General features: G+C 47.3%; 2 protein-coding genes across 2 annotated transcripts; both read right to left on the reverse strand.

Moving 5' to 3' along the window:
- Nucleotides 1–319: 319 nt before the first annotated feature.
- LOC113453199 (uncharacterized) lies at nt 320–8,621 on the reverse strand. The gene is made up of 6 exons (XM_087928741.1): nt 8,467–8,621; nt 2,705–2,800; nt 2,108–2,248; nt 1,627–1,761; nt 524–769; nt 320–324 (listed from the first exon to the last, which is right to left on the reverse strand). The coding sequence occupies exons 1-6, from the start codon at nt 8,534–8,536 to the stop codon at nt 320–322; spliced, it is 693 nt and encodes a 230-aa protein (XP_087784867.1). The 5' UTR covers nt 8,537–8,621.
- Nucleotides 8,622–15,755: 7,134 nt separating this feature from the next.
- On the reverse strand, nt 15,756–24,091 carry LOC148125965 (uncharacterized). Its single transcript, XM_087928742.1, has 6 exons — nt 23,951–24,091; nt 22,739–22,937; nt 22,117–22,257; nt 21,498–21,641; nt 18,109–18,240; nt 15,756–17,480 (listed from the first exon to the last, which is right to left on the reverse strand). Exons 1-6 carry the CDS (start codon nt 24,089–24,091, stop codon nt 17,305–17,307), a joined length of 933 nt encoding a protein of 310 aa, XP_087784868.1. The 3' UTR covers nt 15,756–17,304.
- Nucleotides 24,092–24,416: the final 325 nt, after the last annotated feature.

Genomic DNA, 24,416 nt, shown 5'->3' on the forward strand with positions numbered 1-24,416 from the left:
TCCTCCTTTCTGGGGCAGCCCCTCAACTATTGGAAGGCCGTTCTCTTGTCTCCCCTGGTCCTTCTCTTCTTTCCAGCCAATTTTAACTCTTGGGTGAGAAGCAAAACATTTCCTCCTCCTCCTCCTCCTCCTCCTCTTCCTCCTGGAAAAAACAATCCCATTGCTTTTTGAAGAAAAAAGTACCTTTGAGACCTGGATGACTGGAAATCTCCGGAGACATTTTTCCAACTCTGTTCTTCAAAGAATTGGCTTTGGAGAGTTGTTAGGACCCCCGGTGCGCCCCCCTCCCCAGAAAGCAGAGCCCGCCTCTCTCCCCTGCTCAGGCTGCTCAAACATCCATGGATGTCAAGGTGGACTTTTGTGAAAATGTGGGTGTGGATGTGGGTGGGTCTCCCTCTCTCTCTCTCTCTCTCTCTCTCTGTGTGTGTGTGTCGTGTGTACTGGCTGAAGACCTTTGGAGAAGCTGTTGGACAGCAAGAGACCCAGTGGTTGCCTTGTGGGGTCTTGCCAAGCTCTTCCTCACCTGTCTGATCCTGGTTCTGGTTCTGGTTCTGGTTCTGGTCCCGGTCCCGGTCCTGGTTCTGGTCCTGGTTCTGGTCCTGGTTCTGGTCCTGGCTCCGGTGGAATCCTTCAGGGTATACACACCTCAGGCCATGCTCTTCCAAGCAACACTTCTTCCCAGAGTCACATTCGCGGTCATCGGAGCACCTGTGTTGCATGTGGGTGGGGCCCCGTGGAAGACGCTTCTTGGGGCAAACGCCAGCGACACCTGGAGGCCGGCAGGAGAGAGTATTTGTGGCTCAGAGGGGAACTGCGGGGCCCCTGGGCTTGGGGTTTTCCGCGCAGACACAGATGGTGTTACCTAGTATGGTAATGAAACATCTGCGGGAAAAGCACCCAGATGAGGACAGAGGTTCATCCTCTAAGCTCGTGGTTTGGTTCCTGAACATTTCGTTAGCAGGCTAGGTGACATCGTCAATGGAATTCCTGGGAGGTCAGGGTCAGCATTCAGTGGGTCTTGGGACGGGAGGGTCACGTCAGGTGAGGGTCAAATCCACCAAGCTCTGAGATCACCAAGGACCTCATGGTAGCCAGATGGGAGGGAATGGATTAAGCATACTGAAGCAACTAGGCTAGGATTGGAGGGGGCGCAGCAAAGGGGAAGGGGTTGCACTCAGGTGCTCAGCCCGTCAGAAGCAAGGCCCCCTTGGATACCCGTTCAGGGTTGCTTCCAAGGACTCTGTGTCTCCTTTCCCTCCCTCACCCATGGACTGAAATTAAAGAGGAAGGTGGATCTTGCACAGCCAAGGGGCAGCCTCCTCCTCCTCCTCATTTCCAGGTGAGTTCAGGGGTTTCCATAGCAACTGAGCCTGGGGTGAGGCTTGATGGGTCACAAGTCTACCCCACCAGAAGATTAGCAGGAAGTATCCTGGGTGAGTTTTCTCTTCATTTGGCAGCCATTTCAACATCGGTCAAGTCTTTCCCCCAAGCAGCCATTGTCTCGGAATTCCCAACGCGTGACGGTACCCCCAAAGTTGGAGGACCCTCATTTTTGCAGGGTCACTGTGAGAGAACCACCTGTGGCCCTCCGGGGAAGAGGGGACAAGCGTCCTGCGGAGACTCTACCTGCCACAGCCGCAACGCACTTCTTATGACCCTCCGTACTGCAGCATTTCTCGTGCCATCCACACTGGTAGTCTCCTGTGCAGAGCTTATTGTAGACGGCCTGGTCTTCAGGCCTGGGGCAGTAGCGGTGGTGCACTGGAAGAGAAAAGGTGGGCATGGAGTGGGCTCCTCGGGCCAAGAAGGGTGTCCTGGCATCTCCATCAGGTGGGTCTCAACGGGGCCCTCCAGTTGCCTAGCGGGCACAACTGCCATCCCAGCCAATTGCCATGGGTAGAGGTGGCACCAGAACGGGTGCTACAATCCTATCTCCGGAGTCTTTAGAAGGGCACCGCAGCACCGGAAGAGCCCTGGCAAGGGCAGAATCAGATCTTGGGACATGACTCCTCCTGGATTCTCCTCCTCCCACTTCCAAAACTGCCAACCCTCCCCCCGCGCCAACCCTCCATCCACCTTGCCCCAAATTGGGCAGGAGCTCACTCACCTCCTTTGGGAAGCATACATTTCGTCATTCTCCCAATCTGGCAGCATTTTTCATCCCCCGGGCAGGGGCCGCCCAGCTGGCAGTAGTAGTCCTGGGGAACAATTGCAATTGTAGGTGGGCACTGGCCATATGAGGGAGGACCTGAAGAGAAAGGGAAGCCATCTCAGTCAGCTTTGGGCAAAGCAGAGCTCTTCTCCTCCCAAACCCGCTTCCTTCTAGCACTGATGAGGTTCCCGAGTTGAGTGATGAAACACCTTCAAAAATCTGCCACGCTCAGAGAGCATCGAGGACACCACAGTCCTCCTCCTCCTCCTCTTCCTCCTCCTCCTCCTCTCCCCCCCTCCTCCTCCTCCTCCTCCTCCTCTCGTCTCCACCAACCCAAAGGGAAGGGTGATGATGTTACCTAGCCAGGCCATCTAGCGTCTGCAAGAAAATAACCCGAGGCTCAGAGAGCACCAAGGACCCCTCGGGGGGAGGGGGAGGGAGAGGGCCAGAGACAGAGACACAGAGAGAAGTGGGTTGGCTTCCTCCTGCAGTGGGAACAGCTGTGGGAACGAAGGAAGATTGGATCGCAAGCAAATTGACCGAAGCTCTTACCAGTTCTCCCCGGGTGCTTCTTCCCAGAGGTGTCATCTGTTGGTGGTTCTGGGTTCTGCTGCTCCACTTGTCCCTTTGCTTGGAGAACAATGCCATCTGGAAGGAGAGGACAAAACACAAGACCTTCATCCTCTGGAGTTTGTGCTCTACTGTTTTCCCAGGCTGGCCTGTTAAAAGCTGTTCCACCAACTGGACAAAACTGCCAATCGCCAAGGCCAAAGTTGGTCTCCCTCTTCCAAAAGGTGGCTCTGATGAGGGAGGACTATTGGAAGAACCAGGGAGATACAGGAAAAGGTGTGTGTGTGTGTGTGTGTGTGTGTGTGTGTGTGTGTGTATCCATGCTGCCATCATTTTCATTCCCTCCACCAGCAAGTATCTCACCTTGTCCCCTTGTCCCCTTTGTCCTACAGGGACCCCTCCAGTGGAGGAACCAAAGGAGCAGAACCTGGAGCCTCATGAAACCATAGAATAACAGAGTTGGAAGGGACCTTGGTGGTCATCTAGTCCAACCCCCTGCTCGAGCAGGAGAGTCGATTCCAAATATTAGCCCCTACCTAGGATCCAACTCACAGCCTCCTGATTGTGAGGCGAGAGCTCCACACATGGTCGGTCCTGCTTCTTGGCTTGATTTCCCGCCCAGCAGAGCAAAGCAGCCCATCCCAGTCTCTCTCCCAGTCTCCCACAGCACAAGGAGGGGAGGGCCAGGGGAGGGGAGGGCTCTGCTCCAGGGAAGGAGCAGAGCTCACCAGATGGCCTGTCTTCCCTTCATTGTCCCCAGCAACTGGCTCTCCAAGGCCAAGGGTGTAATTAGCAGCCGGTCTCCCCTAGCCATTAATATACACTAGGACTCTCTGTTTCTTCAGTCCACAACGTCTACGGAGATTCTCCATCAGCCACATCATGGCTGTCCCAAGGTTGCTTTTTCCAAAAGGCAAAGTGGACTTCCTTGAAAACATTTCACTTCTCATCCAAGAAGCTTCTTCAGTTCACCTGAAGAAGCTTCTTGGATGAGAAGCAAAAGATTTTTTCAAAGCAAAAAAAATAAAATCCCAGAAAGTCCAGTTGCCTTTTGCAAAAAGCACTTTGGGGACTTGGGTTCACAACTCAATGGAGCTGGTGGCCAATTTCCCATTTGTGACCATGAATTCCACTGGTTCTTCCTGTCTGTTCCACATCTGAGAATAAGGGATGATCCCACCAGGTCCTGCAGTTAGGAGAAGAGGCGAGGAAGCCCCCCAGATATTATAGGTCTATCAAACGAATGGAAATTCCAGCCCCCTGTCTCCTCCTGGGACCCAATGGATCAGTAGGTAGGACCCAGTGGTGGAGGTGCCGCTTTGTGTGGCCTTCTTAGGCTGAAGAGTTCTCTCTCTCACACGTTGTAGAGATGGATGTCAACATTGATGTGGCAAGTCATGGAAGAGAATGGTAGATTGATGATTAGTAGCTGTTGATCGTGCAGGGCCAGGCTGTCTAATGGGGGTGGAAGCAGGTTTCTTAATCCCAATCGGAGATACATTCAGAAGGTTCCCTGGGGCTCAAGAACTGGACTGGATGGTCTGATCCAACAAGGTCCTTAGTTCTGTTGGGCTGTCAACCGTCCAAATCAGAGGTCGCCAATCTTTTCGACCTCAGGGACCACCAAACTCATACTTTTAAATCCTGAGGACCACTAATACAATTTTTTTAAACAGGGTAATCTATTTAATATAAAAATTTTATTTTTTTATATTAAATATAAATTTTATATCTCTATTCTGATGAAATATGGAATAGAAAGATCACTATCATTTTACTATTCTGTCTTTTGATTCCCTTGCTGAATATAAAGACAGATAGAATAACTCTACAAATTCTTCCATTCAAAGTTTCTTTTATTGGATTATATTAGGTATCCTCAAGGTGACTCACAGTTATGTCGAGATGCATCTAATGTCCAATTCTTTGCATAGTTGAAATCGTAGTGGAAAATGATAGCAATCTTTCTATCCCATTTTTCATCCCATAGTAGGAGAGGCAGGGGGTAGAGATGCTACCATGAGCCTGTGTGTTCAGGCAAGAGTGAAGAAACCTCCCCACCAAGGGTCAATTCAGTGACCAATCAGGGTTACAGATGTGACCACATGACATGGACTACATTTCCCAGGATACCTTAACTACATTTACCATGATGCATTCCCTTAAGGGGACAGCTCACAATTCCTAATGAACTATCCCAAATCCCATTAACTCTAAACTGTTTGGACAGATCTATATCTATATCTATATCTATATCTATATCTATATCTATATCTATATCTATATCTATATCTGTCTAGATAGATAGATAGATAGATAGATAGATAGATAGATAGATAGATAGATAGATAGATATTTTTCTAGATTTTCACGGGTTCAGGTATGCAGGTCTTGGCGTGTTCAGGTCTTTTCCCGTGTAAGATTGAGAGTATCTTGGCGGCATTTTGATGAGGTCCCAATCTCCATCTTCAGGCTGGTGCTTTCGGCTTCATGCTTGTGCGAGCAAAATAAGCACAAAATAAGTTCGCACAAGCACGAAGCCGAAAGCACCAGCCTGAAGATGGAGATTGGGACCTCATCAAAATGTCGCCAAGATACTCTCAATCTTACACGGAAAAGACCTGAACACGCCAAGACCTGCATATAGATAGCTATAGGTATAGGTATAGGTATAGGTATAGGTATAGGTATAGGTATAGGTATATGTAGATGTAGATGTAATAGAGATAGAGATAGAGATAGAGATAGAGATAGAGATAGAGATAATATAAAAATGCTTATTTAATTATAACAAAATCGTAAATAACCTGCTAATAACCAGGCAACACCCTCCCAGCCTCCACACAAGAAGAGGACCCCCTCAGGCTAAGCTCCAGGTTTCTCCCTCTGCTTCCAAGCAGAGAAGGGCCCCCCCCTGTGTGGAGGCCAGGGGGGGGGGCGGGTGTCGAGCCCAGAAAAACTCAAGCTCTCGGCTGCGCAAACAGGCTGGTTATTAGGAGCCCGTCTTCCTCTGAGCTCTTTTGGTGTGTATGGATTTGGTTTCCCCCCCTCCCCCTCCTGCTCCATGCCAAAGGAAAGCCAGCCGGGCTTCTCCTCCCCCCACCCTGCTCCCTTCCCCCCACTCAACCCTACTCCGGGACAGAGGAGGGACACACTGCACTTTTCAAAGCAAAAAAAATAAAAATAAAAATAAAATCCCAGAAAGTCCAGTTGCCTTTTGCAAAAGCACTTTGGGACTTGGGTTCACAACTCAATGGAGCTGGTGGCCAACTTCCCATTTGTGACCATGAGTTCCACCGGTTCTTCCTGTCTGTTCCACATCTGAGAATAAGGGATGATCCCACCAGGTTCTGCAGTTAGGAGAAGAGGCGAGGAAGCCCCCCCAGATATTATAGCCCCCTGTCTCCTCCTGGGACCCAATGGATCAGTAGGTAGGACCCAATGGTGGAGGTGCCGCTTTGTGTGGCCTTCTTAGGCTGAAGAGTTCTCTCTCTCACACGTTGTAGAGATGGATGTCAACATTGATGTGGCAAGTCATGGAAGAGAATGGTAGATTGATGATTAGTAGCTGTTGATCATGCAGGGCCAGGCTGTCTAATGGGGGTGGAAGCAGGTTTCTTAATCCCAATCGGAGATACATTCAGAAGGTTCTTTGGGGCTCAAGAACTGGACTGGATGGTCTGATCCAACAAGGTCCTTAGTTCTGTTGGGCTGTCAACCGTCCAAACCAGGGGTCGCCAACCTTTTCGACCTCAGGGACCACCAAACTCATACTTTTAAATCCTGAGGACCACTAATACAATTTTTTTAAACAGGGTAATATATTTAATATAAAAATTTTATCTTTTATATTAAATATAAATTTTATATATCTATAACTATATCTATTCTGATGAAATATGGAATAGAAAGATTACTATCATTTTACTATTCTGTGTTTTGATTCCCTTGCTGAATATAAAGACAGATAGAATAACTCTACGAATTCTTCCATACAAAGTTTCTACGTATATACTTATACCTATTATCTTGTGAGCAATTGACAAATCAAAATAAAATAAAATGAAATGAACTGAACTGAACTGAAATAAAATAAAATAAAATAAAAGTTGTGGGAGCGCCATCCCTGGAGGCTTTCAAGAAGAGATTGGACTGCCATTTGTCAGAAATGGTGTAGGGTCTCCCGCTTGGGTGGGGGGGGTTGGACTGGATGACCTATAAGATCCCTTCCAACTCTGATTATGTGATGTCTCTGCGCCCCCCCAGGAACAGAGAGAGAGCAGAAACCGTTCTCGCTGGGGCGAAAGAGCAGAGATCGGAAGCCGCAGGCAACAGAAAACGGCGCTTTCCAAAGGCGGCAGCTTCCATCTTCTCTTGCCTGTGCCTTCCTCGACCTCAGCTCTTCCGCCCCACCGAGAACGGTTTCTGCTCACTTGTCCTGTGCTTTCCCCAGGCAGAGATGGCTGGAGCCATTGGGGGGGTGGGGTGGGGGGCTGGGGGCAGCAGCAGAGCAGAGTGCCAAGAGGAACAAGGAAACCGACGTCGATGCCCCATTCCGGACCTCTGAACTGGACGGTGAGCGCAGATTTGCCCCCTGCACCAGCAGGTACTTTTCTTGGCCCCGGGCCATCCCTACAGCCTGTGGCCATCCAGGAAGAACCCAGGCCAGGAGAGGCGAATTGGAAGGTGCGGGAGTGCTGCGCGCAAATGCAAGTCGCGCAACATTCCTGCACCTTCCGTCCCTCTCCATAGCCACTTCAGTCTGCCTGTCCTGCCAGCCCCTCTTGCTGCAACCATCACCTCGTCCTGCCCGGCGAGGGCTGCGCTGCTTTTTGCGGGTTTGCGCTCGGCCAAAGGGTGGGAGCCGGCGGGTGGGCGGGCCGTAAGCCAGGGCGCAGCCTGGATTAATTGCTTTGGGGGGACGTTGCTCTGCGGCCCACCACAATTTTCTCATGGACCACCAGTGGGCCGTGGCGACCCCTGGTCTAAACTCTTCTTTGTCAGAGGAACCAAGGTCCTCTGGAAGCCTCCGTCTGTAGGGTCTCCTGCCCGACTAGAAGACCTCCAAGGCCCCTTCCAGCATGCTGTATTCTGTGGGAGGAGGAAGTTCTTCCACAAAGGTGGAGCAAGCGTTGGTCACCTGGGCTGCTTCTGCCCAAAAGATACCTTCTGGGCTGCTTAAGGAGCTATATTAATAATAATAATTAGTTAGAGCAGTAGAGTGGGAAGGGACCTTAGAGGTCTTCTAGTCCAACCCCCTGCTTAGGCAGGAGACCCTGTACCATCACAGACAAATGGTTACCCAACCTCTTCTTAAAAACCTCCACAACTTCTGGAGGCAAGCTCTCCCACGCTGATTAATTGTTAGGAAATTCCTCCTTAGTTCCAAGTTGCTTCTCTCCTGGATTAGTTTCCACCCGTTGCTTCTTGTCCTGCCTTCTGGGGCTTTGGAGAAGAGCTTGACTCCCTCTTCTTTGGGGCAGCCCCACAAATAGTGGGACACTGCTATCCTGTCCCCCCAAGTCCTTCTCTTCCCTAGACTAGCTAGGCCCAGTTCCTTCAGCCGTTCCTTGTATGTTTTAGCCTCCGGTCCCCTCATCACCTTGGTTGCTCTTGTCTGCAACTCTTCCCAGGATGGATCATTGGATTCCCAGGTTACGGGGACGGAGGTTTAAGGGAACGGGGGTGTTGCCTTGTGCCTCTCCAATGCTACCCCCTCATTGAAGAAAAGAATCCACACTCACCAGTGTCCCATTCAGTTGCCGTAGCAAAAGTAACCGCCAGGAGCAGGAAGCAGACCAGTGGGGCCTTCATGGTTGAAGTTCTACTGGTCCAGCCTATGGGACAGAGCTGGCAATATATACACCCCTCAGCCTCCGAGGCCAGAGCCAGATCTGCTGAGTCTGCTTTTCTTCGCCCTGCTGGTGCCAAGTCCCAGGATTCCTTGTTGTGTCCACAGGCTTATCTTGTATCCCCTAAAGTTTGTGGGGCATGTCACGTTGACCCCTGGAGGAAGACCGCGGGGAGTATTCCTGCCACGTCGATCTCCCCACTTCATTCTTGCCAGCAGGCAGCTCTGCCCACTCTGGAGAGCCAACATTTTGCAAGGCCATGAATTGTGGCTGCCTTCCATGGAAATGTACTGATGGGGAGACAACCAGGAGGCTCCTAAGGCACCAGGGAAGCCTTGGATTGCCCAGAGGGCTGTGACCAGCTCCAAATCCTTGGTGGGGAGGAACCCAGGGGCTCCTCTAAGACAAAGATTCCCACTGGGCTCCTTGCTTGGTGCTTTTCTTGCAGGCGTTTCATTGCCAAACTAGGTAACATCATCAGTGCTAGAAGTGGAGGAGGGGTCCTCAGTGTTCTCTGAGCTTGGTGATAAAATTGGTATAAAATTCTACATTTAGACACCCCACCCCCAAATGCACAGGTATAAATAAGTGGTAGAAACAGCAGTAACTGTGAGAGAGATCTCAGAGTCCTAGTGGACGATCACTTAAATATGAGCCAGCTGTGTGTAGCAGCTGCCAAAAAAGCCAACACAATCCTAGGCTGCATGAACAGAGGGACAGAATCAAGGTAAGGTGAATACCACGTTATAATGCATTGTTTAATCAGGTTATAAGGAGTAAAGGGGACATGATAGCAGTGTCTTGACATCTCAGGGACTGCCTGAGAAGAAGAAGAAGGGGTCAGCTTATTCTCCAAAGCCCCAGAAGGCAGGACAAGAAGCAACAGATGGAAACTAATAAAGGAGAGAAGCAACCTGCAGCCAAGGAGGAATTTCCAAACGGTGAGGACAATTAATCAGTGGAACAGCATGCCACCAGAAGTTGCGGGCAATCCACCACTGGAGGATTTAAGAACAGATTGGACAGCTGCTTGTCTGAAATGCTATAGGGTTTCCTGCCTGAACAGAGGGCTGGACTAGAAGATCTCAAAGATCCCTTCCAACTCTGTCATTCCTTCTTCGGCTGAGAGTAAGTTTCTGAACAACCCTGGATATCCATAGGAGCCTTCGCAGCCTCCTGCAAGCAGAGCCAACCTGACTGGCATCCAGCCTGTGAGAAACCCCCACTGAGGGAAGGGCAGCTTGGCCCCCATTTCATGTGGAACCAACCGCTTATTCTCTCAGCAGGCTCTTAAGCACAACAGTCGCACCTTTTTCCTCCTCCAAAACAGTTGTGTCAAATGACAGATTCTGCTAGCAGCTCTTTCATCAGAGTTAATTGTTGTGTCTTATTTGGGACATCAACTCTTTCCCAAAATGTGAGACACCCTCTTCTCTCACCCCCACCCCGCACCACATCTTCAAGCAACTGCAGGAGGTGGAAGGAAGACTTGTTTACACAACCAGGCTGCCAGTCACAACCCAGCCTCTGTTTCCTTCCCTTTGTCCTCACCAAAAGCAGATTCTGGTGAGCTTAGCACAGGGGCCTTCAAACTTGACCGCTTTAAGACTGGTGGACTTCAACTCCCAGAATTCCTTCTTCTGTCATGTTAGCTCAGGAATTCTGGGAGTTGAAGTCCACCAGTCTTAAACGTGGCGAGTTTGAAGACCCTTGGCTTAGCAGAATAACAGAATATCAGCGCTGGAAGTAGCCTTGGAGGCCTTCTAGTCCAACCCCCTGACTAGGCAGGAAACCCTACACCACTTCAGACAAATGGTTGCCCAGTCTCTTCTTAGAAGCCTCCAGTGTTGGAGCATTCACAATCTCTGGAGGCAAGCAGTTCCACTGGTTAATTGTCCTCACTATTAGGAAGTTTCTCCTGAGTTCTAAGTTGCTTCTCTCCTTGGTTAATTTCCACCCATCGCTTCTTGCCCTGACATGATAGAACTCTTCCAATATTTGAGGGGCTGCCACAAAGAACAAGGGATCAACCTAATCTCCAAAGTACATGAAGGCACGAGAACAAACTAATCAAGGAGAGAAGCAACCTAAAACTAAGAAATTTCCAGACAATGAGGATGATTAATCAACGGAATTGCTTTTCTCCTGAAAGTTGTAGGTGCTCCAGCACTGGAGGCCTTCAAAAAGAGACTGGGTAACTACTTGTCTGAAAATTATATATGATCTCCCGCTTGAACAGGGCGTTGGACTAGAAGACCTCCAAGGTCCCTTCCAATTCTGTTATTCTGTTGAGTACCTATCACAAAGTTAAAGTCCCTCTTCATGATTTTGGGGTGAGAAAATCCAAAACAACGGACTTCCAGTTTGGGCTTCTTCAGCGACAGACCAAAACCTCGTCTCTGTGAGTTTTCGATCTGTGATCGCCGCTGGAGCACCTTGAGCTGGCTGGTTTCGGGGCTAAGCCACCCCGTAGAGGTGGTGAAGAGGGGGGAGACTGCCTGCAGGGTTGAGGAGAGCCGCATCTCTCCTCCTCAGCTGGCCATTACTCCCTTTCCCGAAGGTGGTTGCAGCGGTGGTCAGAAATGGCCACCATGAAGAAGAACTCGACCAGAAAATAATGTGCAGGAGGAAGATAAGAAGAGAAAGTTTTGGTTGCCCGGGTCAAACAGCAAAAGCAACAAATAAGGTACCCTGGAATTGAAACTATTAAAAAACAATAACATTGTTCCCTAAGAAGATTTTTAAGCTACGAAGGAGAGAGAAAAGGGAAAAGATTTGGTTTTTTTTCCTCCTTTTCCTATGCTGATAGCTAAGAGACTTAAGTAAGAAATTGGAAAAAAATCCACTTTGACATCAATAGGCATTTAATGCTGAAAATAAAAATTCAAGAGGATAATAAAGATTTCTGGATAATTAAAAGCTTTTGAAAATAGGAAAGGAGAGAGGAAGAATAAAAGGGCAGGATCTGGAAGGGAGGAGACTGCCTGGAATTAAAAAGAATTTACAGCAAAATCTCAACAAGACTTCCAAATGATACATTCTAACTGAAATATTGCAACAAAAACCCCAGGAAGAGAAAGTCGAAAAAGAAACAAGAAGATATAACTTGAGACTATCTGGATTACTTGATGATTTCTGGATTTTTGGTTATTGTATTTGAATGACTAAAATCAATTGGGTGGTTGTTTAAAACTGTTTAAAATGGCTCCACTTTTAGAAGAACTGAAAATGGAACTTAAAAAGTACAAAGAAGATGCACAAGAAGGGAAAGGTTCTTTTGGCTTCGTATTTCAGTTTTTAGAAATGGAGATTTGGAATTATGAGAAACAACAAGAAATGCCTGCAGAACAAGAAGATTGCGACAAAGAAGAAGCCATCTTTAATGAACAAGTAATCTTAGATTGGGGAAAAAAAAGGAAAGTGGGGGAAGAGAATGGAAAGTTTAAGATTGGGGGAAAAAAAAGAGAGAGAGTGAAAAATAAGTATAAAATCAGAAAGCAACAGAAGAGGGAAATGCAGAAGAGAGAATTAGAAGTAGAGAGACAACGGGGTAAAAGGGGGAGGGAGAAGATGAAAGGGAAGAAAGAAAGGAAAAGAAGTCATAAAGGACAGAAACAAAATATAGAGAAACAGGGCCTATTTAGAGATAATGGGTGATAATTTAATGGAAAAAGGGATTCTGCAAAGGTACATAAGATAGTATGGTTATATTAGAAACAGAAATAATTTTAGAAAATATGAAACAATGTATGATTAAAATATCTGATAAAATAGCTATTGTAATTCAGTGGAATGCTTGTCAATAAATAAACGTAACAAAAGGTATATTTAATGATTTATAAAACATATGTAAAGAGAAATAAGGGAAACATTAATTATGGAGATTATATGTGTTTTTAAGGAAGTATGATATTTAATTGAAAAGTGTTAAAGATGTTAAGATTTTAATGATTATTAATGATAGAACTGAACTGGAATGGAATGAGGGTTTATAATTGCATATGTTTACAATCTTTCTTTTTTTTAAAGAGCGCTGGAGAAATGCGTGTTGGAAATGCCAACCCACGTTTCCAGTGTACTCTCCTCTGTCCCGAAGTAGGGTTGAGTGGAGGGAAGGGAGCAGGTCATGTCCTTCTAATGTCAACCACCTAGTATTTCTTAATGTTATCCATTCCTTAACCCACATCAAATTTGTAGCTTGGTAGTACAACTCCCAATTAGGCAAACCAAATCCTCCTCTTATTCTAGCATCTTGCAAAAGTTTTAACTTTATTCTCGCTTTCTTACCTTGCCATATATATTTCAGCACAATTTTATTTAAATCTTCAAAATAATCTTTTCCAAGCCTAATTGGAATTGTTTGAAACAAATATAAAATTCTGGGTAATATATTCGTCTTGATTGTTGATATTCTCCCTATTAATGACACTTGTAAATTTTCCCATTTCACCAAATCTAGCTCTATCTGCTGTTTAAGTTTGATATAATTATTCTCTTTTAGTGTGCTGCATTTTGCTGTCAAGTATATCCCCAAGTACTTGATCTTATTTGTGACCTGAATTTTCAATAGGTCTGCCAATTCTTCCTTTTGTCTTGATAGCATATTCTTTGTCAAGATCTTTGTCTTATCTTTATTTATTTTCAAACCAGCCACCTTTCCATATGTCTCTATCTTTTATATCAATTTTGATGCTGTTTCTAGTGGGTCTTCTAAGATAAAAACCAGATCATCTGCAAATGCTTGCAACTTAAATTCTTCCTTTTCAATTTTCATCCCTTTTATATTCTTTTCCTCTCTAATATTTCTATTTAGCACTTCCAAAGTTAACACAAACAACAGAGGTGATAGTGGGCACCCTTGTCTTGTTCCTTTTCTTATATCGATAGATTCTGTCAGTTCTCCTTCTATCATTACCTTTGCTGTCTGCTTATGATATATAGCTTCTATTGCTTGAATAAATTTTCTAGCAAAGGCCATCTGTTCCAGCAGTAATAACATAAATTGCCAATTCACATTATCAAATGCCTTCTGTGCATCTAGAAATATCAAAGCCATTTGTTTTTTGGGATGTGCCTCGTAGTATTCCAAAGCTTGTTTGATCCCTTCCTGCCTTGGGCTCATCTGCAGATTTGATAGGGATCTTTCAACTTCTTCATCACAGCCGTCAGAGAGCATAAAAAAAGCGAGAGTTAGACTATTTTGGAAAAATACCACCTCCTTCACTTCATCCTCCAGGGAAAGATAGGAAGCAAACGAGATCCAGGCAGAAGAAGAACATTGTGGCTTCAAAATCTAAGGGAGCATTTTGGGAAAAATTCAGAAGCCCTTTTTCGTGGGGCTGTTGATCAAAATAGGATTGCCAACATCCACTGACAGATATGGCACAAGAAGAAGAAAGACTGAGGAATTCTGGGAGTTGAAGGCCATAAGTCTTAAAGTTGCCAGATCTGGAGACACACACACGCACCGATCTAGGTTGTATTTTTTTTTTCATTTTATTCGGCAGAAAAGCAAAGCTGTTCTGTTGGAGGCTGTGCAAAAATCCATTGCATACAACAGTTCTCTAATCTAGTAACCCATTACGAGGGAGGTAAAGTTCAGTCACAACGTCTCTGACACAACTTCGTGTTGACTTCCCTTATTTGTCCAAGCTGATTAGAAGTTGCATAATATTGGATGCAAAAAGATATTGGACGAAAATCCACGCATGGTTGGAAAAAATGACAAAACAACACATACTTTAAACCAGAGATATTTTTCTTGGAAATTATACCGGAAATATATAATAAAGAATTGAAATATTTGATTGTAAATGTCTTAACAGCAGCTAGAATTGTATTTGCTAAGAATTCAAGAAATGAAAAAATTCCTATGCAGGAGGAAGTTATTAAGAAAATCACGGATTGTGCTAAAATGAGTAAATTGACATTTGAAATTAGCAAACAAGAAGATAAACAATTTTACAAGATATGGGATTTATTTTATCAATGGTTAGACAAAAAGACATGGTAATGAAAAATATTAGGAAATTTCATAAGATAAGACTAGTAGAATGATATAAAATATAATATAAAAATATATAACCATTGGATGAATGCATAATATAAATTCATATAAAATTTAGAATATTTTGTATAAAATGAACGATTCATCATTGATAATGTATAAATATATGTTGGATTGATAATGTGAGAATCTATACAAATTGTAAGTGGAGACTATGAAAGGATAGCACAAAAGATCTGTAACCAACTGACACACTGTAGAGGTGTATAACCGGAAGATGTTTTTATGTTTTTTATGTTTTGTCTGTGTTTGTTTGTTTCAAAAATATTTCTTTTTTTATGAAAAGAAAAGATGTTGCATAATAATCCGCTCGAAGAGTTGGACTAGTGTAGACATCAAGATGACAGGTCTATAGTCCCCCTGGCTCTTCTCCTTTCACTTCTTGGAGGTGGGAAGTGCATTGGCCCTCCGTATTTTGCCGGGACATGATTGATTCCTCCAGGAGTCTTCAGAAGGTTGCCCGAAAGACCTGAGGCCAATCATGTTGCAATTAAAGTGGAATTCCAAGAGTGCAGATCATCCCTTGTCCCTGTGGGTGATTTCATGGCACCAGCGAATCCAAAACCCCAGTTAATAATTCACAGGTCTCATGTTTTCAAAAGGCAGCCGGACTATGTTTTCTCCCTGAAGATGATTCCCTTCTCGTTTAAGAAGCTTCTCCAGTTCAGTTCTTCTTGGATGGGAAGCAAAACATCTTCATGGAAAAACCTAGTCCAGTTTCTGTTTGAAAAAGCATCTCTGGGACAACCAAGACGTGGATGATGGAGAATCTCTACAGACATCATCACGCATCACCCATTTTGTGGCTTAACATGATGGGGTGCCCCAATTCACTGCCTGGGTCCTACAGCACAAGGAACCACAACCTACCCCACCCCTGTTTCAATCGAGTGATATGAACTGTCCCAAAGGGGGCATAAGCGCACCGATCGTGCCTACCGTCCCCGTCCTATTGTTTCTTTCATTTTTCTTATATGTATCCATGTATTCATAACTATGTTTTTACTTATACCTATTATCTTGTAAGCAACTGACAAATAAAAATAAAATAAAAATAAATAAATAAATAAAAAGTAGCGGACCTCGCCGAGCGAGACAAACGCTGAAGAAAAAGAAGAAGAAGAAAATAAATAAATAAAAAGGTGCATTTTCAAGAGGCAACTGGACTTCCTGAGCAAGCTGTAAGGTAGAAAATGTGCCTTTTTTTCTCATTCGTTGCTCTTGTTTTATTGTGTTACTTGTGCCTTCTTTATAAATTCTGTGACCTGTTCCAACACTTCTTCGCCTTCTTTTTTAACAGTTTATCTATCTATTTTCACGTCACATACACACGTGCTTAATGAGCAGCATGTTGTCTGGATCAATTTATTTATATACCACAATACTTTCCCCACTCTTAATTTCTACCTCTGCTGCCCAACCATTTCTAAAAGAAGTCCCACGTTCGGAAATACTCAGGATCTTCTTTTTCTTTTCTTTTTAATGTCAATCTATCCATCTCTGCCAATCTAATTTTTAAAAAAAATTACATCATCCTCTGTGGGTACCTCCAGGGCTGGGATCCAAACGTTTCAGCAACCGGTCCTCTGCCCAACTGAAGGGTGGGTCATGGTTGGCATGGCCTAGTCAATCTCCTGCACCATGGCACTGGGCGAAGCGTGTTTTCACCCTCCCCAGGCTCCGGAGGCTTTCCAAATAGATGTGTGTGTGTGTGTGTGTGTGTGTGTGTGTGTGTGTGTAACCTCGATACCTGTGCTTTATTATAAAACGATGTGGTCAGGCTTATTTTGGGTGGGAGCAAAATAAGGGAAAAAGAATCTGCCTCTGCCTATCAGTATCCATTGTCCTGTCAGTGTGTGAGAGAGTTGAGGGCTACTTGGAAACTGAAGCAGTATTTGCTGTGTGAGCAAGGAGACAGCAAGGAGCCTGGGTGTGGCTTAGCTCAACTGTTCTGTACTCAAGTTGCTTGGTGCTGTAAAACTAAAACTGAAACTCCTCTGCTTGTGTGTTGCAGTTGGAAGAGATTTCTTTTCAGGTGGGGAGGGGGAGTAGAACTCCTGCGCATCAGAGAATAATAATAATAATAATAATAATAATAATAATAATAATAACAACAACAACAATAATAATAATGATGATGTAGGAAATACTCTAGATGCTCTGATGGTCATTTCGAAGAATCCTTTCTTAGTGAGCCCCTAGAGGCCAAGAGGAACCTATGGGCCCAATTTCAAGTTTGTAGGCTTGACGGTTCTGGAGATTTTGTGAAGATGCGTGAGGAGTATTCCGCTTTTATATAGATAGATATAAAATCTATCTATCCATTCCATTCCAGTATTTGTTTGTTTCGTTGTTTCTTTGGCTGCCCAGCTCCCTCGTGGTGACCAGGCAGCTTACAGAGGTAAAACCCCAAACTACAAGCCCCCATGGGCCCCCCTCGACCGCTGGGGACAAGGATCGAACCGACCACTCGATGGGCTCCGTGTCCCCCGAGGGTCTCCGGGCCCACTGGCGAAACCCGTCCTGGAAGAGTGTCACGATGGGGAGGCCACCTTATCTCCAACTTTATCCCCAGGCTCCTCAGGGCTTTGCGGGAGAGGCCGGAACAGAGGGAGGAATGGAGAAAGAGAGGGAGGAGAGGGGGAGGGGGATTCCGGGTTTCTCTACCCCCAGTTGGCCGGCTGGCCTTCCCCTGGCTCCTTGCAGACCATCACGCAGCCGTTTGAGCAGCACTTTTGGGCTTCCTCGCAGTCAAAGTCATGGGTGCAGGTCCTCAGCGTCTCTTCCAGGCATGGTCCCAGGGACCCCCGCAACAGCAAGGGACACACTCCGGGCTTCCCTGCAACCAGAGAGTAGCCTGAGGCCCCTGCCTCTGCCCCCACCCCCTAACAAGCACCTAGGCTACCCTTCTGCCTCAGATCCTACCCAGCCCCCCCCTTCCCTCCCCGGTCCTCCCTGTTCTGGACTAGCAGGCTCGTAGCCTGCAAATCTGATTGGCCCGCTGAAAGCCGATCACGATTGGTGGCCATAGACTGATGCGATTGGCCAGTAAACGGGCTGCCGCGATTGGCCCTGCCAAGAGCGGCAAACTCAAATCGCCTTCATTGGCTGCCTAGCCGCAGCCAGCCCTATAAAAGGGGCTGCTGCGGCTGGGTTTGGTTGCTCAGACCTGAAGTCCCAAATAAAGAGCTTTAGTTACTGTCTGAGTCTTGCCTCCGTTCTTGAACCGTCCTCCCAGATATAACACTCCCCTCTGACTTGCTCCATCCTTCAAGAACATTATGGCTCTTCTGAACTTCCTTCAAGAACTTTATGTTAATCCTTCAAGAACATTATGGCTCTCCTGAAACATCCTTGGAGAAATCAAGAACTGCGCTGGCCATGCCCTCTAGGTGCCTTCCCCTTCACTTTCTTAGACTCGGAGGGAGGTCCTTGGGAGGCTTGTGTAATTAAAGTTAGGAATATACCTGGAGGAGGCCCCTGGCACTGGAAGCCACAAGCTGTGGGGTGGCATTTCTCCTCCTTTGCACAATCAGAGTCATCTCTGCAGCGATCTTGGCATTTGTGTCTCGGTGGGTCTGTGCAAACACCGGGACCTTCTGGGGGAGATAAAAAGAGAGATACTTTGAGGACACAATTCATTCTTAGTGGACAACCAGCTAAATATGAGCCAACATTGTACGGTGGCAGCCAAAAAAACTAATGCAATCCTAAGTTGCATTAACAAAGGGATACAATCAAGATCAAGGGACTTACTAATACCACTCTATAAAACCCGAGTAAGGCCACAACTAGAGTCCTGCATCCAGTTTTGGTCACTATATTATAAAAAAAGATGTTGAGACTCTGGAAAGAGTGCAGGGAAGAGCAACCAGGATGATGAGGACTGGAGGCTCAAACATAGGATGAACAGTTGCAGGAACTGGGCCTGGCTAGTCTAGGGAAGAGAAGGACCAGGGGAGACAGGAGAGCATCTTCTGATATTTGAGGGGCTGCCACAGAGAGGAGGAGGGGGTCAAACTATCTATTCTCTCTCTCTCTCTCTCTCTCTCTCTCTCTCTCTCTCACACACACACACACACACACACACACTCTGAAGAACAGTTACAAGAACTGGGCCTGACTAATCTAGGGAAGAGAAGGACCAGGGGAGACAGGAGAGCAGCCTTCCAATATTGGAGGGGCTGCCACAGAGAGGAGGAAGGGGGTCAAGCTATTTTCTAAAACATCCAAAGGCCAGACAAAGAACAAGGGAGGGAAACTGACCCAAGGAGAGACGCAACCTGGAAATAAGGAGAAATTTTCTGACAGTGAGAACAACCAACCAATGGAACAGAATTTGTCTTCCTGAGTTGTGGGAGCTTCATCCCTGGAGGCTTCCAAGAAGAGACTGGGCTGCCCTCTGTCAGAAATGGTGTAGGGTCTCCTGCTTGGGTGGGGTGGTGGTGGGTTGGACTAGATGACCTACCAGGTCCCTTCTGTTAATCTAATCTAATCTTAAAATGGTGATGCCTAAGGAACCCTGATCTGGTGTGAACTTGTGGAGGAAAATAAATGTGGATCTGACACTTCAAGGGAAAAAAATGAAGGGAAATGAAGGGAAGGGCCAGCCATGACCTTGGGGTGCAGAAGTGGGTGATTAGACTGGTAGATCTTTATAGAAATGACTTCTTCATATTATTATGGAAAAGCAAAAAACTGTGATTTGATGCTAGCTTTTACTTTACTGTAACAGAGATTGTCAGAAGTCAATACTTCTTTTTTGTTTCCTTTCTTTCCTTCTCTCTCCCCCTTTCTCTTCCCTCCTCATTTTTTTTTTTTGGTAATTTTTAAATTTTATTTTATACAAACAATCCATCTTCCATTTAAACAGTATGTTGTTTGGGTACAAATATCTTGTGCAATAACAATTACAGTTTATAGATATTCATTACTTTGGTATTAATACTCTATTCTTACTTCGTACTATTATACATAATGCTCCATATTAGCATACTTGGAATACCCTTTTCTGATTGGTCAACAGACACTGGACGATGACTGGTTCAAATGCCCTGTTACCATTGGTTCGCTAAGAATTGCCCGTGATTGGCACGGCCGATCGCGGCAGATTCAAAGAACTGTCATTGGCTGCGAGCCACGGGAAATCCCGATAAAAAGGGCTGCTGCGTCTCCAAGATCTAGCACAGATCTATACATTGAAATAAAGAGCTGAAAAGTCACACTGGTCTCCAGTCTCTTTTTCCCACGATCTAACACATAACATATCTAATTATTATAACAATCCCCTTCTTAACGTATTTGATTCTTATTCACATGTTACTATTTGCCGCTAGTCTTCTTTAATTTTTCTAATTTCCATTTTTATTCTCCAGCCATTGATAAAATAATTCCCATATCGTATAATATTCAGTTTGTTCCTTCTCTTTAATTAGTAGCGTTAGCCTATTTATTTCTGCATATTCTAATATTTTCCTAATCACATTTTCTTCGATCAGAATCTCTTCGCTTTTCCAATTTCATGCAAATATGATTCTAGCTGCAGTTAATACACGAGTAACTAAACATGCATTCTCTTTACTATAAGTTTCAGGTGTAATCCCCAACAGAAATATCTCAGGTTTTAAATCTTCCCTCCTCATTTTTCTTTTGTTTACTTTTGTATTTTGTATTTGAGAATACTTAATAACCTAATAAAAATGCTTGGGGGGTAGTGGTGAAGGAAAAAACATAAAAGAAACACGTCCACTTGCTCAAAATCTTTCCCCTCCCAGGAAGCCTTTGTGTTCTTGGCAGTGGGCAGAGGCCCAAAATGCCCCCTTGCAAGACCCAAATCCCTTGCAAAGAATTCCCCTGAGGCAGGGAGTACTTTCTGCTTGGCTTGCCAAGGGGCGTTTCTTTGCAAAACGTTGGCAGTCGCTCTCTCTCTCTCTTTTTGGTTTTCAGTCGCCCCCCCCCCTCCAAAAGTCAGGTGGGGCCATTGTCTCAGGTGCCAAGGTCAGGAAGGCGGGGAGGGTAGGGCGGGTTGGTGCTTTTCTTTTTTTAATCAATAGAAGCTTTTTATTTTTTATAAGTACAAACAATTTGTCTTCCATTTCCAGGAAAATATCTTCATAGAATTAAACATGGTAAGAAGAGGATTGTTATAATGATAGATATATTATACACGCTAATAACAAGTGAAGATCTAAACATGTTGTTGTTATAGTACAGTGATGGGGAACCTTTTTGTTGCGGTGTGCGAAACATGCGTGTGCTGGCACCCACAATACAATGTGCCCCACCTCCCCTGTGCATGCGTGCACAATACCCCCAGCCCCCTGACCTGCACTGCACATGCGTGCACCTCCCAGCTGATTTTCGACCCATTTGAGGCTGTTTTTGCCCTCCAGGAGGCTGAAATTTGGGCTCTTCTGGTATTTCCGGAAGGCCCATTTTCCAGCCTCCCGAGGCCGCAGAGGCTTCCCTCGAGCCTCCGGGAGGGCGAAAACAGCCTCAAACAGGTTGAAAGTCAGCTGGGAGGCACGCGGATGCGCAGTGTATGTAGGTTTGGCTGGGGTTCGTTTGCCTGCACAAATGGCTCTGCGTGCCACCTGTAGCACGTGTGCCCTAGGTTTGCCATCATGGTTATAGTGTAACAGATATTATGTAGATGAATAATAAGATAACAACGGAGAACTGATATCGATGTAACGAATATGGTAGTTATTTTGATTATTGTCATGCAAGAGATCTACACCCAGATGACACACCGTTAAATGGAAGATGAATTGTTTGTATTTGCACAAAAATTTACCAAACTTTTATTCATTAAAAAAAAAGAATGAGAAGGGATTGATTCTCAGTGGGGTGCTACCTGCTCTGGGTCGCAGGCACTCCAGGCCGCAGCCGGCGAAGCAGCACTTCTGGCCCAAGGGGCAGCCTCTGTCATCCTCACATTGGTTTGGGCAGGGGTTCCCGCTGGGCAGCACCCTCCTCCTCGGGCACAGGCCTGGTCGGGCTGCAGCAGAGACAGGAAGATGCCAGGGATAAGCAGAGCTGGCCCAGGGTGGGTGCCTGCCCTACGGGTCTTGACCCTGAGCTAGCTGGTACAGCAGCTGCCCCTCTCCCTCGCCCCCCCTCCCCCAGGAGACCCTCCCTCTCTCCAGCCAGGGTAAGCCCCAGAGGTGGTGAATTCACCCGGTTCTGACTGGTTCTGCAGAACCGGTAGCAGATATTTTGAGTCATTTGGAGAACTGGCCAATGCCACCTCCGACTGGCCGTACCAACCCCATATCTCTTCTCTGCCTCCCATTGAGTCCCAGCTGATCGGCTGCCCTGCATAGGAGAACAGAGCTGGAAAGCAGGTTAGTGGGGTGGGGAGAGAAGGGAAGGGGGATTTTGCAGTATATTCTTCCCCTTCCATTCCCACCAAGCCATGCCCACAGAACCGGTAGTAATTTTTTGGGATCCCCTCCACTGGCGAGCCCCCTCACCTTGCTCGGCCACCATGCAACGCAGCTGGCACTCCTGGAGGCAGCATTTCTCCCCGGGGCCACAGGCGGCATCGTCCAGGCAATAAACCCAGCAGGGCTCCAGGGCCGTGGGGCAGGCCGTGGGGCAGTAGCCGGGGTTCACTGTAAGAGAAGGGGTAGACGAGAAGGTCCGTATTGGCCTGTCCTAGACTGGGACGCAGGTTGCACCCCAGCGCCCTGGGCTCTGCTTGTTCCTGCCCCCAGCCCCGGGAGAGGCTGGCCTGGCCCGGCATTGGGCAGAGAGAGACCGAGTCCTTTTGCCAATGGGGGCAGAAGCCCTCCCCCACCACCCTTCAAGAGGCCCAGAGTGGTGCATCCCCTTCACAATGTGACCGGCCTGGTTCACAGGTACGGCCAAAGCAGGCAGGATGGCAGCCACAAAGTGAGACGAACATAAGAAGCAGGCAGAGTTTTCATGGCCTACTGAGACCCTGATCCCCGCTCACGTGGGGAGCCCAGCTCTGTTTGCACTGCTCTCTCCTCCCAAACCATTTCTACGCAGCCTTCAAAACCAGGCTGGCAAGGGGCCCTGTGGGGGGGGGAGCCACAAGGCAGCCCCTCCCTCCCTTGCAGCCCTCCTTACCCAGCGCAGGCTGCACGCAGATCCTCATCCAGCCCAGGATGCAGCACTTCTCATGCCCTGGACATGAAGCGTCGGAGAGGCAGTACAGTTTGGAGGGCAGGGGCTGCTGGGCACTTCCCGCTGGGCACCGGCCAGCTTTTCCTGGGACCGACTCCTGAGACCGGAAGGGGCTCGGGGTTGCTCCCTTGGCAGCTGTGAAGGGGAGTCAGAGAGGAGTCGGGTCTGATGGAACGGGGGTGCCAAGGCTGGGAAGAGCAACAGTGCCCCTCCTGCCCTGGGAGTTCCCCCAAAGGCTTTGGAGGGCACCAATGCCAAAGACTTCGCTTCTTGCTTTGGGGTAGGGATTCCTGTCAATCAGGCGTGGGATTTAGCCAGTATGGACCAGTTCAGGCGAACCGGTAGCTCTGGCAATTAGTTGGCCCCACCCAAGCACCCCTGCAGTCGTCTGTCCTGTATTCCTTTGTTTTTCACCCCGGCTGACTTGCTTGGCACAGTGGATTGCTGTGAATCAGCTGTTTTTACTCACCGCAGCTGCAGAAGAAGGGAAGTTTTAGTTGAAAAAGGGGCCGTTTGGAAGTGCTCACTCACCAAACCGGTGGTTATACCAGCGGCATCCCGCCCCACTGCTGTAGATTCTTTGCCAGAGACCCCCACCCCTCTGTCTTCCCAGTGCCATCTTTCCTCTGGGGTCCCTCCTTCAGTTACCACATCCAGGGAGGTGCCACACCCAGGAATTCCTTCCACAGAAGCTGCTGGTTCCTGGGCACCGCAATCAGGCTCAGAGCCCCATGAGGTGCCATGCCCCTGGGGAGGGCCTTCGGGGTCTGGAGTAGGAGCACCACCCTCCCGGCTGGGCCTGGCCACCAACTGGAGAGCTGCAAAGGCACCCACTCACCTCCTCTCCCTTGCTCAGCCATGGATGTGACCATCCCCAGGAGGAGCCAGAAGGACGGAGACTTCATGGTGTTGCCTAGAAGAGGCTTGGAAGATGCCAAGCCAACCCATCTTGACTGTCTTATATACCTGGCCGGACAATGGGGGTGGGGCTGGGTCCCCCACCCCCGCAGTTCTCTCCATCAGCCAGGGCTCCGGAGTTTCCCACCCAGAGAAACAGTGCCAGCATTGACACGCTGCCCTTCTCCAGGGCTTGGTTGGCACCTCCCTGGGCAGAAGTGATGGATGGCACTTTCATCCGGATGGGAGCAGAGCCACCGGGTCCCTGTGCTGGAGGCCGGCGTATCCCTGCCACTCTTCTTGGTATCGGGCCTCTGACCTGCCTCCCACGGGCAGGGCTGCCCCTTTCTGCGGAGGGAACTGGCATCCTGTGGGCGAGGGCTCACCCAGGGACTCCATGCGGCGCCCACAGCAGCAGGCCGGAACTGCATTGCTTGGGTGCAACGGCAGTTCCTGCTGTGAGGAGCCTTGGTTTGTGCCAGGCTGCTATTCCCCAGCTGCTTGGCATCACTTCGGGCAGAAAGCCCAGAGCCAAGCAACAGAGATGATTTGGGGACTGGAGGTTAAACCTCGTGATGAACGGTTGCAGGAACTGGATGGAGAGAATATGGGACCGTGGATGATGGGATAGCGGTCTTCTACCATTTTAGGGGATGCCGCAAGGAAAGGTGGCGGTCAGCTTATTCTCCGAAGCACCAGAAGGCAAGATACAACGGATGGAAAC

The sequence above is a fragment of the Pseudonaja textilis genome, chromosome 3 (genome assembly GCF_049901715.1).
Source record: "Pseudonaja textilis isolate UNSWEBS1 chromosome 3, rPseTex1.2, whole genome shotgun sequence".
NCBI lineage: Eukaryota > Metazoa > Chordata > Lepidosauria > Squamata > Elapidae > Pseudonaja > Pseudonaja textilis.

Excerpts from the sequence above, each read along its gene's own strand:
- LOC113453199 (XM_087928741.1), bottom strand. The coding sequence starts at position 8,536 with ATGAAGGCCCCACTGGTCTGCTTCCTGCTCCTGGCGGTTACTTTTGCT. Across the intron at positions 1,762-2,107 it reads ATGTATGCTTCCCAAAGGAG|TGCACCACCGCTACTGCCCC; the intron begins GTGAGTGAGCTC and ends TTTCTCTTCCAG. Across the intron at positions 770-1,626 it reads GTGCGTTGCGGCTGTGGCAG|GTGTCGCTGGCGTTTGCCCC; the intron begins GTAGAGTCTCCG and ends GCCGGCCTCCAG.
- LOC148125965 (XM_087928742.1), bottom strand. The coding sequence starts at position 24,091 with ATGGAGTCCCTGGGTGAGCCCTCGCCCACAGGATGCCAGTTCCCTCCG. Across the intron at positions 21,642-22,116 it reads TTGCATGGTGGCCGAGCAAG|CCCGACCAGGCCTGTGCCCG; the intron begins GTGAGGGGGCTC and ends TCTCTGCTGCAG. Across the intron at positions 17,481-18,108 it reads GTGCCAGGGGCCTCCTCCAG|GGAAGCCCGGAGTGTGTCCC; the intron begins GTATATTCCTAA and ends CTCTGGTTGCAG.